This window comes from Berghia stephanieae, chromosome 4, assembly GCF_034508935.2.
Source record: "Berghia stephanieae isolate SIO BIC M18660-M18661 chromosome 4, UCSD_Bste_1.3, whole genome shotgun sequence".
Classification (NCBI taxonomy): Eukaryota; Metazoa; Mollusca; class Gastropoda; order Nudibranchia; family Aeolidiidae; genus Berghia; species Berghia stephanieae.
In genome coordinates, this window is record NC_088363.1 from 4,076,202 (window position 1) to 4,088,701 (window position 12,500).

Below are 12,500 nucleotides of genomic sequence, written 5' to 3' on the forward strand. Positions count from 1 at the left end.
GGCTCAAATTTTAAAAAAAAACAAAACAACAGTGACCCTTTTGAAATGGAGTGATCATAAATCAGCTATGTGGTCTTGTGGTATGACACTCGCTTTCGGAACGGAAGGTCCTGGGTTCGAGCCTCTTCTCGGCGCATAGTTGAGTTCTTGTAAAAGACTCTTTACTCACATTCTCTCACCGTACTCAGGTGTCATATGGGTACTTGGCCATCAACAGCGTTCTCTCTGTCGGAAATAAAAATTGTAATATTATCGCCTAACAGGCGTCATATCTCGTTCTACATGTTACGTGTTGCTGTTGGTCAGTGACCCTTTGTAAAGCGCTTTGAGCACATTTAGTGGATATTGCGCTATATAAAAGTTCTAAAGCTCTAATAAATGTGATTTAACCTTTACAATATCTGCTTCAAAGATGGCCTCGATCTGGCCTTTTCTAGTGATGTTGTTTGTTTTTTGTTATAGTAATAATATAATGAATTTATATAGCGCCTAGTTCCAATTAAGAATTGCTCACTGGCGCTTTGTACATCAACACATCATGTATCATACACAGTAAATATAGAAATGACATGTTTAAAAAACACGTAAATACGATGATAAAATTAACTGCGTTAACAGCGTTGTCTCTGTTCGAAAAAAAAATGGAATATCGCCTAACAGGTGTCATGTCCCGTCCTAAATCATGTTAAATGTTACTGTTGGCGGCCAGGGACCCCTTGCAAAGCGCTTTGAGCACTTTTAGTGAATTTTGCGCTGCATAAAAGCTCAACTCTTTTTAAAAAATATAATTAAATTATTGCTGTTGGCTAAAGAAAAGATTTGAGCCAGAAACCTTCCTTTTTTTTTTTTTTTTGGGGGGGGGGGGGGGGGTATTTTGTTCCTTATCTGAAGCTGTTATATCCATTTTCGTTTATTACTTGCTGTAATGATAATCAGTGTGTGCTTGAAAGGCGACGTGCCGGGTGACACGACCGTGCTGTATGTGTAGGAAGAGGCGAATTGTACCTCCGAGACCAGGTAGGAAAAGGCCGGATCCCCGTCGCTTATGTCGACCTTGTTCGACCTTGACGCCTAACAGGTGTCATGTCCCCTCCTAAATCATGTTAAATGTTGCTGTTGGCCAGGAACCCCTTGTAAAGCGCTTTGATCACTTTTAGTGGATTTTGCGCTATATAAAAGCTCAACTTTTTAATAAAATATAATCAAATTATTGTTGTTGGCTGAAGAAGATTTTAGCTCGAAACCTTCATTTTTTTTTCTGTTCCTTTTTTTTTTTTTTTTTTTTTTTTGGGTATTTTGTTCATTTTTTTTTTTTTTTTTAAATTTTTGCAGCTGTTATATCCATTTTCGTTTATTACTTGCTGTAATGATAATCAGTGTGTGCTTGAAAGGCGACGTGCCGGGTGACACGACCGTGCTGTATGTGTAGGACGAGGCGAATTGTTCCTCCGAGACCAGGTAGGAAAAGGCCGGATCCCCGCCGCTAATGTCGACCTTGTTCGACCTTGAGAAGATGGAGACGCAGATCGCGAATCTGGCATTGATGGTCATCAGATTTCCTGGGGAGAAAGGGTTAAATAAATATAATATTGAGCTTTTATATAGCGCAATATTCACTAAATGTGCTCAAAGCGCTTTACAAGGGGTCCCTGACCACCAGCAACACGTAACATGTAGAACGAAACATGACGCCTGTGTGGCGATATTACACATTTTTCGGACAGAGACAACGCTGTTAACGGTCAGGTACTCATTTTACACATGAGTACGGCGAGAGAATGTGAGTAAAGAGTCTTTTTTCAAGGACTCAACTATGCGCCAAGCTAGGCTCGAGCCCAGGACCTTCCAATCCGAAAGCGAGTGTCATACCACAAGACCACATAGCCGCACATAATAACAATGTAAAATTGAATGTGAGCTTTAATTTGATTACGAAAACAGATGAAATGGAAGATTTGGGTTTCCCTTTTATCAACAAACAGGATGAATGAAACACCACAGATGAATGAGATGATGTGGCAGTGGCGTTGTTAAGATGGATAAACAAAACATTCAATGTAGTGTTTCATTCATCCTGTTTGTTGATAAAGGGGAAACCCAAATCGTCCATTTCATCTGTTTTCGTAATTAAATTGAAGCTTAAATTCAATTTCACATTGTTCTCTATTTCTTCGAGCTTCGAGCAGCAACATTTACATTGGGGAGAAAGAGACAAGTTTATGCTTATTTATTGTTGTATATTTTATTTTACTTTGAGCATTCGTATTGTGCAAAATCCACTGAACATGCTCAAAGCGCTTTACAAGGCGTCCCCAGCCAACAGCAACACTTAGTATGTAGCACGAGACAGACATGTCGCCCGTTAGGCGATATCACACTTTTTTTCGGGCATAGACAACGCTTATTAACGGCCAAGTACTCATTTTAGACATGAGTGAGAGAATGTGGGTAAAGAATATTTTTCAAGGAGTCAACTATGCACCGAGCGAGGCTCGAATCCAGGACCTTCCGATCCGAAAGTGAGTGTCATACCACAAGACAACGTCGTACAAAACAACGACATCGAATTCAAATTTTAACATCTCAAGCACTCTAACATGACACCGTTTTGAGATGATTGGTCAGACAGAAATTGATGAATGTCTCTATCAGAAGAGAAAAAAATGTAATACCCCCTAACAGGCCTCATGTCTCGTTCTACATGTTACGTGCTGCTGTTGGTCAGAGACCCTTTTTAGCAGGTTTAGTTGATATTACGCTGCATAAAATCTCAAACTGGGACCTCGCAAAGTCTGTAGTAAAGTCCCAGGTTTGAGAGTTTTTGCCAAGATGGGGGTCATTTAGATCCATCGATATTTGAAGGACGAGTATTCTGGCCAACTGGAGAAAAAGATGAGGGTGTAAATGTGACTCATCACTTCACCCAACTTTTCCTACTCTTGTTCTAATCACTTCACTCAACTTTTCCTACTCTTGTTCTAATCAATTCACTCAACTTTTCCTACTCTTGTTCTAATTACTTCACTCAACTTTTCCTACTCTTGTTCTAATCTATTCACTCAACTTTTCCTACTCTTGTTCTAATCACTTCACTCAACTTTTCCACTCTTGTTCTAATCACTTCACTCAACTTTTCCTACTCTTGTTCTAATCACTTCACTCAACTTTTCCTACTCTTGTTCTAATCAATTCACTCAACTTTTCCTACTCTTGTTCTAATCAATTCACTCAACTTTTCCTACTCTTGTTCTAATCTATTCACTCAACTTTTCCTACTCTTGTTCTAATCACTTCACTCAACTTTTCCTACTCTTGTTCTAATCAATTCACTCAACTTTTCCTACTCTTGTTCTAATTACTTCACTCAACTTTTCCTACTCTTGTTCTAATCTATTCACTCAACTTTTCCTACTCTTGTTCTAATCACTTCACTCAACTTTTCCACTCTTGTTCTAATCACTTCACTCAACTTTTCCTACTCTTGTTCTAATCACTTCACTCAACTTTTCCTACTCTTGTTCTAATCAATTCACTCAACTTTTCCTACTCTTGTTCTAATCAATTCACTCAACTTTTCCTACTCTTGTTCTAATCAATTCACTCAACTTTTCCTACTCTTGTTCTAATCACTTCACTCAACTTTTCCTACTCTTGTTCTAATCAATTCACTCAGCTCTTTTTACTCTTGTTCTAATCAATTCACTCATCTCTTCTTACTCTTGTTCTAATCTATTCACTCAACTTTTCTTACTCTTGTTCTAATCTATTCACTTAACTTTTCCTACTCTTGTTCTGATCAATTCACTCAACTTTTCCTACTCTTGTTCTAATCACTTCACTCAACTTTTCCTACTTTTGTTCTGATCACTTCACTCAACTCTTCTTACTTTTCTTCTAGTCACTTCACTCAAGCCGCAGCATAATTTGCTACCTTCTTATGTGACGGACTCCGTTTTCTTGATCTTTTCATTTTCAAAAGCTTGAGCTCTAAAGAATTTTTTATAAAATTTATTTCAGCTCTAAAATAAATTAGAAGAGATACAAACTCCACCTGATGAGATACCAAGCTCCACGAAAGCCCCAGCTTCCACATAGAAGCTATAACTCTGTGATTCGTCAGTAATACTGACTTTGGTCTTCGCCTTATATCCGAGAATCCTCAGCGTGTCACCTGATCTTCTGGAACACGAAAAAAAAAAGAAAAAGAGAAATAGGAGATGTATTATTTGTTCTTTAATATTTTTTTTTAATCTATTGTAGTTTCATTTATCATTTTGTATCGTTTTTTTTAAATCTATATATATATACAATTATCTTTTTCATTCGTTAAGTTGTCGGGTTGTTTTTTTTTTTTTTGTTTGTTTTTTTTTTTTTTGTTTTTTGTTTTGGGGGGGGTTTGTTTTTTTTTGTGGGGGGTGGGGGGGGGGGTTGGGGGGGGGGGTCATATTAGATTCGTGTTTATATTTTAGGTGTATGGTTTCATACTAAATTTATTATGAATGACTATAATAAAAAAAAGTCGCTTCCAAGCTTAGTCTTACTAGAGCCTTCTCTCCCCGACTTTTGGAGGTCAAGGCTTTGAAGCGAGTTTTTTTTTTTTTTTTGGGGGGGGGGGGAGTCGTGGGCAGCTTATAGGGTAGAGTCACGATCTCACCGGCCCGGCGGAGTTGTACCAGTAAGGTCGCGGGTTCGAGCCCCCACCGCCGCTGCGAAGGTTTTATTTTAATTTCTGTTGTCTTCTGACACTTTCCAAGTACAAAACATTGCATACCGTTCAGGCGTATTGTAGGTAAAATACCTCTTGCCCCAGGCATTCAATGGAATAGCTGACTCCACCAGATGGTCTTTGGTCCTCCCCGCTGAAACAAAAACAAAACAGAAAGTGAACAACGTTCTAAAAGGTCACAATAGAATAATGATGAATTCCCTATAGATAGTTCGAAGATGACGTCACTCATGTCTTTGTTATTGTTTTTTGCCATCCGTGTTTATGAGTAATGCTCACTGAACTGTATTAACCTGACTATAAACGTTCACGGATACACACAGTTTTGTGTGTTGGTCCGTTATACTTCCGGATGGCAATGTTATGAACTTCTTAGTAGTGCGGGGCGGTCCTTGGCAAGCTTAAGGACCACGGTCCTACGGTCCCTGGGAAATGAAAACCGCAAGGACCGGTCCTAGGACCGGTCCTTTTCGACATTGAACATTCCTGAGAGACTGTCGGAAGTTCGAACCGTTTTGAGTTTTGACCTTTGAGACCGTGGGATCGTTCATTCTTGAACCGTTAAAGACCGCTACACGATGAAAACCGTGGTCTACAGGAGTAAAACACACGGAGTAGTCACACTCATTTCAAATTGTAACCTAATTAGAGAAGAGGGGTGATGCCTTCTTTATTTGCTCACCGTACTTCATTGTTACTTCGATGATTTAATAAAATTTGAAATTTATCCCCATTAACGGAGATAATGGCATCGCCCAAGGCGTTGATCGAGTTGTTCGTGGCGTTGATACACACACGCAACTCCTACCCCCCCCCCTCCCCACACACAAACACATTAGAGGGCAGCGAGCATTGAAGAGTAAGAGAGAGACGTGAAGTTATAATAAGAGGGGGTGGATGCGGTAATAAGTTAATAAGTAATAAGTGGTGTCCATGGTGACTTGTCGCCAGATCTAACAAACCCAGCTACCCATTCACTGCTGAGTAGACAGGGACTCAGAAAAAACTCGACTGCACCCGGGATCGATCTCTGGCCCTTTGCGTACAAAGAGAGTGCTCTATCAACTGAGCTATCGGGGTCCCCAAATATTCTATTGGACTTTTTTAAAATACAGACGTTATAACTGGGTTTTTTGGAAGGGAGAAACTAATGAAACTCATTTTATTTGATTAGTTAAAACACCAAACGAAATTTTAATATTATTGTATTATTTTAAATGACAATCATGCGATAGAAAGGAGTGGTGACAAGAGATGGACAAAAGAAAACAAAAAATCGGACTTGCTACTTGCTAGGTTCGACACACACACACACACACACACACAAACACAAACATCTTTAGTAGTCACATGCATTTCAAACAATAACCCATTAGAGAAGAGGGGTCATGCCTTCATCATAGATCATTGTCATTGCGATCATTATGGTGTAGTAAATTTTGAAATTTACCCGTATAATGGAATCGTCCAAGGCGTGTGCCTCCTGTTCCCCCCATCTCACACACGAAAGGGCGGTTTGCGGAGTGGAGGGAGGTGGTCGTCTGCCTCTATGGTCGTCTGTGTCGTTTAGTGTATGGCAAAGGGGGGTGGGTGTGATTAATTAAGTGGGATGGGTGGTGATTGGTGGAAGATAGGCAACCGAGCCAACGAATCGCTGGGGAGGTAGTATGGCGCGAGACCGTTGAAAGGTGATAAGAAGTGAGGACCGCCGCCGGTCTTCCACTATCGGACCGATCCTCGGTTCACAGCTAAAAGACCGTGGGACCGGTCCAAGGACCGGTCCTCAGCGCGGCACTACTTCTTAGCCAAGCTCATACTATCTATATTCATCCCATAGGAGAAACTTGTCTCTATGGCCTATTCCAAGGGAAGACTGGAATAACCCAGGTGCCAGCCGGCAGTGCAGCGACACAAACTAAGCTCAGGCGAAGTGACTTGTTCAATGCCACACTACTTAACGGGAATTCGAACTCGGTACATTTTTGGTACGAAGCAAAGACCGTACCACTGAGCCACGCTGCATCAAATGCCCTTTTTACAGTCTATCATCTTACTATCACTTCGACGATATAAATGTTTACTTTTATTTTAGTTTTACTATAACTTACATCTGGGTGGGAGGGGGGGGGGTCCTCTTTTCCCAGGAAACATAGGAAAACGAAGAAAATGTCCGATAGATAGAATGAGGTTGACGTCACTCGGGTCTTTGTTTTTGTTTGTTTGTTTTTTTTTTTTGTTTTTTTTGCCATCCACGTTAATATGTAATTCTCACTGAACTGGATTATCCCGACTATACTTCGTTACTCTTCCGGACGGCAATGTTGTGAGTTTATCAGCCAAGCACATACTATCTATATACATTTTTACGTTTATTTTAGTTTTACCATAGAAGGAACGAAATTGACTTCACTCAGCTCTTTGTTATTATTTTTAGACAGCCTGTTTTGATTAGTTATGACTAAATTAAATTATATCAAACAGACAATAAACGTGACAGGTCACACACAGTTTTGTGTGTAGGTGTGTTTAATTTGGCTGGCTGATATTGTGAGTATTTTACCTAAATTCATAGCATCAATATCTTGTATTCGGGGGGGGGGGACATTTTTTCCCAGGAAGCACTCCAAGAAGTTTGATATATACATGTTTAATGTGTCGATAAGGCATTGCATTGCGATCAGGACGGTCCTGGCAGGCACTTTCTCTATTTTTTTTTCATGGGTCAAGATGATTAACCCCCAATTTACTCATTTAAGACAACCTGGGTGATTCCTGATGACATTAGACATCCTGTTTGATGGATTATCTATATTCCTTCGTGGAATGCCTTGACGACGGGATCTCACTGTGACAACCTGGGTGATTCCTGATGACATTAGACATCCTGTTTGATGGATTATCTATATTCCTTCATGGAATGCCTTGGCGACGGGATCTATTGGTGCTGTTGCAAAAGAGAGAATTAATTAATTAATTAATCAAGTAAGTAAGTAAGTAAGTAATTGATAACTTACGTTCGGGCGGGGGTCCTCTTTTCCCAGGAAACATTGTAGCAAATTTGGATAGATTTGGATTGGGGACAGCGGACTGAGCATTGCCGGATATCACTGAGACAGGACGATTGGACGTGACATGCGTTCCTGTGAAATCAGCCATGACGTTGTCCTCACAACAACAACAAAAAAAAGAAAGAAAGAAAAAAGAAAATGGGGTTTTTAAAAACAAACAAAAAAGTCAGCATTTCAAGAGCGCAATTCTCACTAAACGTCATTAAGCTTCTCTACATGGCGTTCCTGCCTCCCAATAGGGAATGAGATTAGCGGAAGAGTAGCGTCCCTTGATTGGACGTCACCGGCGGAGAAGTTATTTGTAAACAAACCAACTACAAGCCAAGCGCTCCAAATACAAAATTTATTATTCACATTTCTGTACAAAAATGCATATCATAATCAACGTAGATCTTTTCTTTAGTTTTCTCCATTATGAAATGTTAACAAAATATGATGTAGACTACAAATTAAAAATAAAAGATGTTGATAAATAATAGATAAATTATAATGAGACATCCCTTCCTAAACTTACTGAACTTCCCGCTAATGATTGGTTCTAATAATGGCGATAGCGTCTGCCGGTTGCCAAGGCGCGACTCCAACAAAGGGGCGCTACTCTTAAATCTGTTTTGAAATCGCATTCCCTATAGCAACACTCAAGTGACGGTTCAAAGTCGATATTATGTAAATGGTGCTGCTCGAATCTCGAAGAAATAAATAACAATGTGAAAATGAATGTAAGCTTCAATTCAATACACGAAAACAAATAAAAGTGATGTTTCGGGTTTCCCCTTTATCAACAAAAAAAAAGGATGAATGAAACGCTACAGACGAATGAGATAACGTGGTAGTATATATAATTATGCCCTTCCGCCACGACATCATAAGATATCGTCGCCTGGGCATTCCACGAAGGAATATAGATAACTCATCAAACAAGATGTCTGATGTCAATAGAAATCACCCATGTTGACCAAGTGAGCAAATTGGGGGTTACAAATCTTGCTCAAGGAAAAAAAACGAAAGCGCCTGAAGCGGGGCTCGAACCCCGGTCATCCGGGTCTCAGTGCAATGCCTTAACACCGTTTTGCGACGGCGGATCCCAAATTCGAAAGATTACGCTTTGCTGTCCACTGTGACAAATTAGGGAGCAGGCACTGGATGTAAGATAAAGATCTGAACAAGTGTGTACGAAAGATGCCAGACAAAGCAAGAAAGAAAAATACAAGAAAAAATGAATATAGACTTTAAGTGGTCCTAACTTTCGGGTCTAGTCTAATGGTTGCACATAATCAGGGGGTCTGAGGTTCAATCCCGAGTTGAAGCGTGGCCTTCGTAAAGTTATGGCCTGATACTGACCAAAAATGACGTAAAAAATGCCAGTCTTTTGCCACAAAAGAAAACAAATCGTGAGTCGTATTCAATAGGTCAACCAATGAAATAAATTGTTTCCATGAGCTCTACTAACGACAACTCACTAGGCGGTGTAAAAACCAGATAATGACGTCAAACTGCCAGTCTTTCTGGATTTCAGTGTCAGGCTATAACATAATGGTGGCTACGGTTGAAGCAGGGTGGTTTTTTAGAATGTTTTTTTTTTCTTGTATTTTTTTTCTCTTATAGTATCTTGTACTATTTCATACACACTTGTTCAGAGCTTTATCTTACACCTGTCGCCTAATCCCTAATGGGAGCGATCTATATTCATGTTTTCGTCCAACCAGGTCATCAATCACATGATTTGTTGCTGTCCAACTATTGGATATTTCATTACAAATGTAAACACGCTGCTTTGTTTATTAAAGTTGTAATCATACCCATGTGTCAAGCTGAACACAATGACCAATCGTAATGTTAGATAGTTCAAAACCTGTGAACACTTTTCACTATGTAAGTCACTTTGAGCACATTTTGCAATGTGACCAATGACCTCGAGCACATGGAACGTTAATATAGATCATGCCCATTGGTCACAGATCTGTATTACGAATCATGGAGAGGGTATGGGGGTCCCAATAGCTCATTCTGTAGAACACTCGATTCACACGCAACAAGACCGAGATCGATCCCGGGTCAGTCGTGATTTTTCTTTTATGACCCCGCTATCCACCCAGAAGTGATTAGGTAGCTGGGATTGTTAAATCTGTCGGAAAGTACTTTGCGATAGACTCGAGTCTTATCCAAAAGGGTAGCAAACAATTGCTATTGTCCATAGAGTTCACGCTATAGAAACCGGGATAAGCACCGGCTCCATGGGGCTGGAGAGTTTATGATTTTATTACACTGTTTCTACCTGAAAACAATGAAATACTTGGAAGCGATTGATGGTAAGAATGATTTCGTCTGAGTTCGTGTATGTCCTGTCGTCATATTCCACATGTATATCGGCCAGTTCTTTTGGAGGGATGGCTAGTTTGATCTGGGAAGATAGAGGGGAAATTTGAGAATGCGTTTGTAGAAGATGGGTGTATGTCTGTGTATGTATATGTGCGCGTGTGTGTGTGTGTGTGTGTGTGTGTGTATGTGTTTGTCTGTATGTGTATGTCTGTGTGTCGTCATATTCTACCAGTAAATCGGCCAATTCTTTTGGAGGGATGGCCAGTTCGATCTGGGAAGACAGAGGTGATATTTGAGAATGTGTTTGTAGATAGGTGGATGTGGGTATGTATATGTGTGTGTGTTTGTGTGTGTGTGTGTTTGTCTATATGTGTGTGTCTGTGTGTGTGATCGTGTCTGAGTTCCCGTATGTCCTGGCGTCATATTCCACCATCAAATCGGCCAATTCTTTTGGAGGGATGGCCAGTTCGATCTGGGAAGAGAATGGTGAGAATTTATGTAGATGATAGTGATGGGTGTATGGGAGGGGAGTTGGTAGATGTGTGTGCATGAGTGTATGTTTGTTTATTTGTGTGTGTGAGAGATGTGTGTGTGTGTGTATGATCCCGTCTGATTTCCCGTATATCAAATTGCCATAATTGACCGTAGGATCGGCCAATACTCTTCAACAGTCGTAACGTCACTTCCTTCCTAATGACGCATGGTAACTTAGTAACACTGGCTCTAAACTATCGGAACAATGGCGGACGTCCGCATGAAATATTTCTCCGGCGAGCATAAAGGGTATCCAGAGGAAATAAACCACATAAATTTGATCATGTTTTGACTTTTACACATTCTGATCACAAGGCATATGAAAAGATCTAGTCAGTATGAAAAAAAAAAGTAATTAGAACCAAGATGGCCGCCGTTGCCCGGCGGCGTGACATCAGACTATTGAATCGTATTATATTTTGGTGGGATGGTTGATTCGATCTGGGAAGAGAAAGGGGACTTTTGAGAATGAGTGGAAAGATTGGTGTATGTGTATGTATGCATATGTGTGTGTGTTTGTTTGTCTGTATGTATGTGTCTATGTGTGAGATCTTGTCTGAATTCCACTAAGTCTTGCCGTCAGAGCGTAGTAAACGATACGATTCAAAAGTCTGATGTCACACCGCCTGGCAACGGCGGCCATCTTGGTTCTAAACAAATAAAATCATTACTTTTTATTTTTCATACTGGCTAGAACTTTTCATATGCCTTGTGATCAGAATGTGTAAAAGTCAAAACATGATCAAATTTATGGGGTTTTTTCCTCTGGATACCCTTTATGCTCGCCGGAGAAATATTTCCTACGGGCGTCCGCCATTGTTCCGATAGTTTAGAGCCAGTGGTACTAAGTTACCATGCGTCACTAGGAAGGAAGTGACGTTACGACTGCTAAAGAGTATTTATTGCTGTCGGTTGTCCATTTCACGCTATAGATAGTATGCAGATTGCGTCACTCAGGCCTTTGTTATTGTTTTTGCCATCCGCGTTTGTGAGTTGTTCTCACTAAAATGTATTAACCAAACTATAAAAGTTCATGGTTACACAGAGTTTGTGTGTTGGTCCGTTATACTTCCGGATGGGAATGTTGTGAACTCCTTGGCCAAGCGCATTCTATCTATAGAAGTAGGTCAATTCTTTGGAGGTGATGACCAGGAAGAGAATTGATGAGAATTTATGTAAAAATGTAGTGTGAAAAGCCATTTGGCAAAAAGGGAATTTATAATTAAAATAATCAGTAATAAGTAATTTTTAATTACATCTCTTCTTCGCCTATCGTAGTCTGAATACTCACGTTTAGATAGTTCGAAGATGACGTCACTCAAGCCTTTGTTGTTGTATTTTGCCATCCGCGTTTGTGAGCGATTCTCACTAAACTGTATTACCCCGACTATAAAAGTTCATGATCACACAATGTTTTGTGTGTTGGTCCGTTATACCTCCGGCTGGCAATGTTATGAGCTTCTTAGCGAAGCGATACTATCTATTTAAGAGCCGTTTGACCTACCCATACCAAGCAGCCGACGTCCTTTGCCGTTTGTTTTTAGGTACTTGGTATGGGTAGGTCTAGCGGCTCTTCTCTTTATTCCTAGTATTTTGTCCGTGCCCGACGTCTTTATCCGGAAGACGGTAGAGGACGGCAGTGCCGGATCGTCGGAGTCAGTCTCCGGTGTGGGTTAACCCTAATACAGTTTAGTGAGAATTACTCACAAACATGGATGGCAAAAATAAAAACTAGCAAGGCCTGAGTGACGTTATCTTCGTTCTATCTATAGATAGAATGCGCTTGGCCAAGGAGTTCACAACATTGCCATCCGGAAGTATAACGGACCAACACACAAACTCTGTGTAACCAT

General features: G+C 40.3%; 1 protein-coding gene across 1 annotated transcript in view; it reads right to left on the minus strand.

The window, feature by feature from the left end:
- LOC144971670 (uncharacterized) overlaps window positions 1-12,500 on the minus strand; it is a 61,777-nt gene that overhangs the window by 40,699 nt on the left and 8,578 nt on the right. The window contains exons 6-10 of the mRNA XM_078912743.1: window positions 10,070-10,195; window positions 7,741-7,891; window positions 4,772-4,859; window positions 4,052-4,179; window positions 1,359-1,559 (exon numbers count right to left, since the gene is read on the minus strand). Coding sequence (XP_078768869.1) covers window positions 1,359-1,559; window positions 4,052-4,179; window positions 4,772-4,859; window positions 7,741-7,891; window positions 10,070-10,195 — 694 coding nt within the window. The remainder of the gene's footprint in view (window positions 1-1,358; window positions 1,560-4,051; window positions 4,180-4,771; window positions 4,860-7,740; window positions 7,892-10,069; window positions 10,196-12,500) is intronic.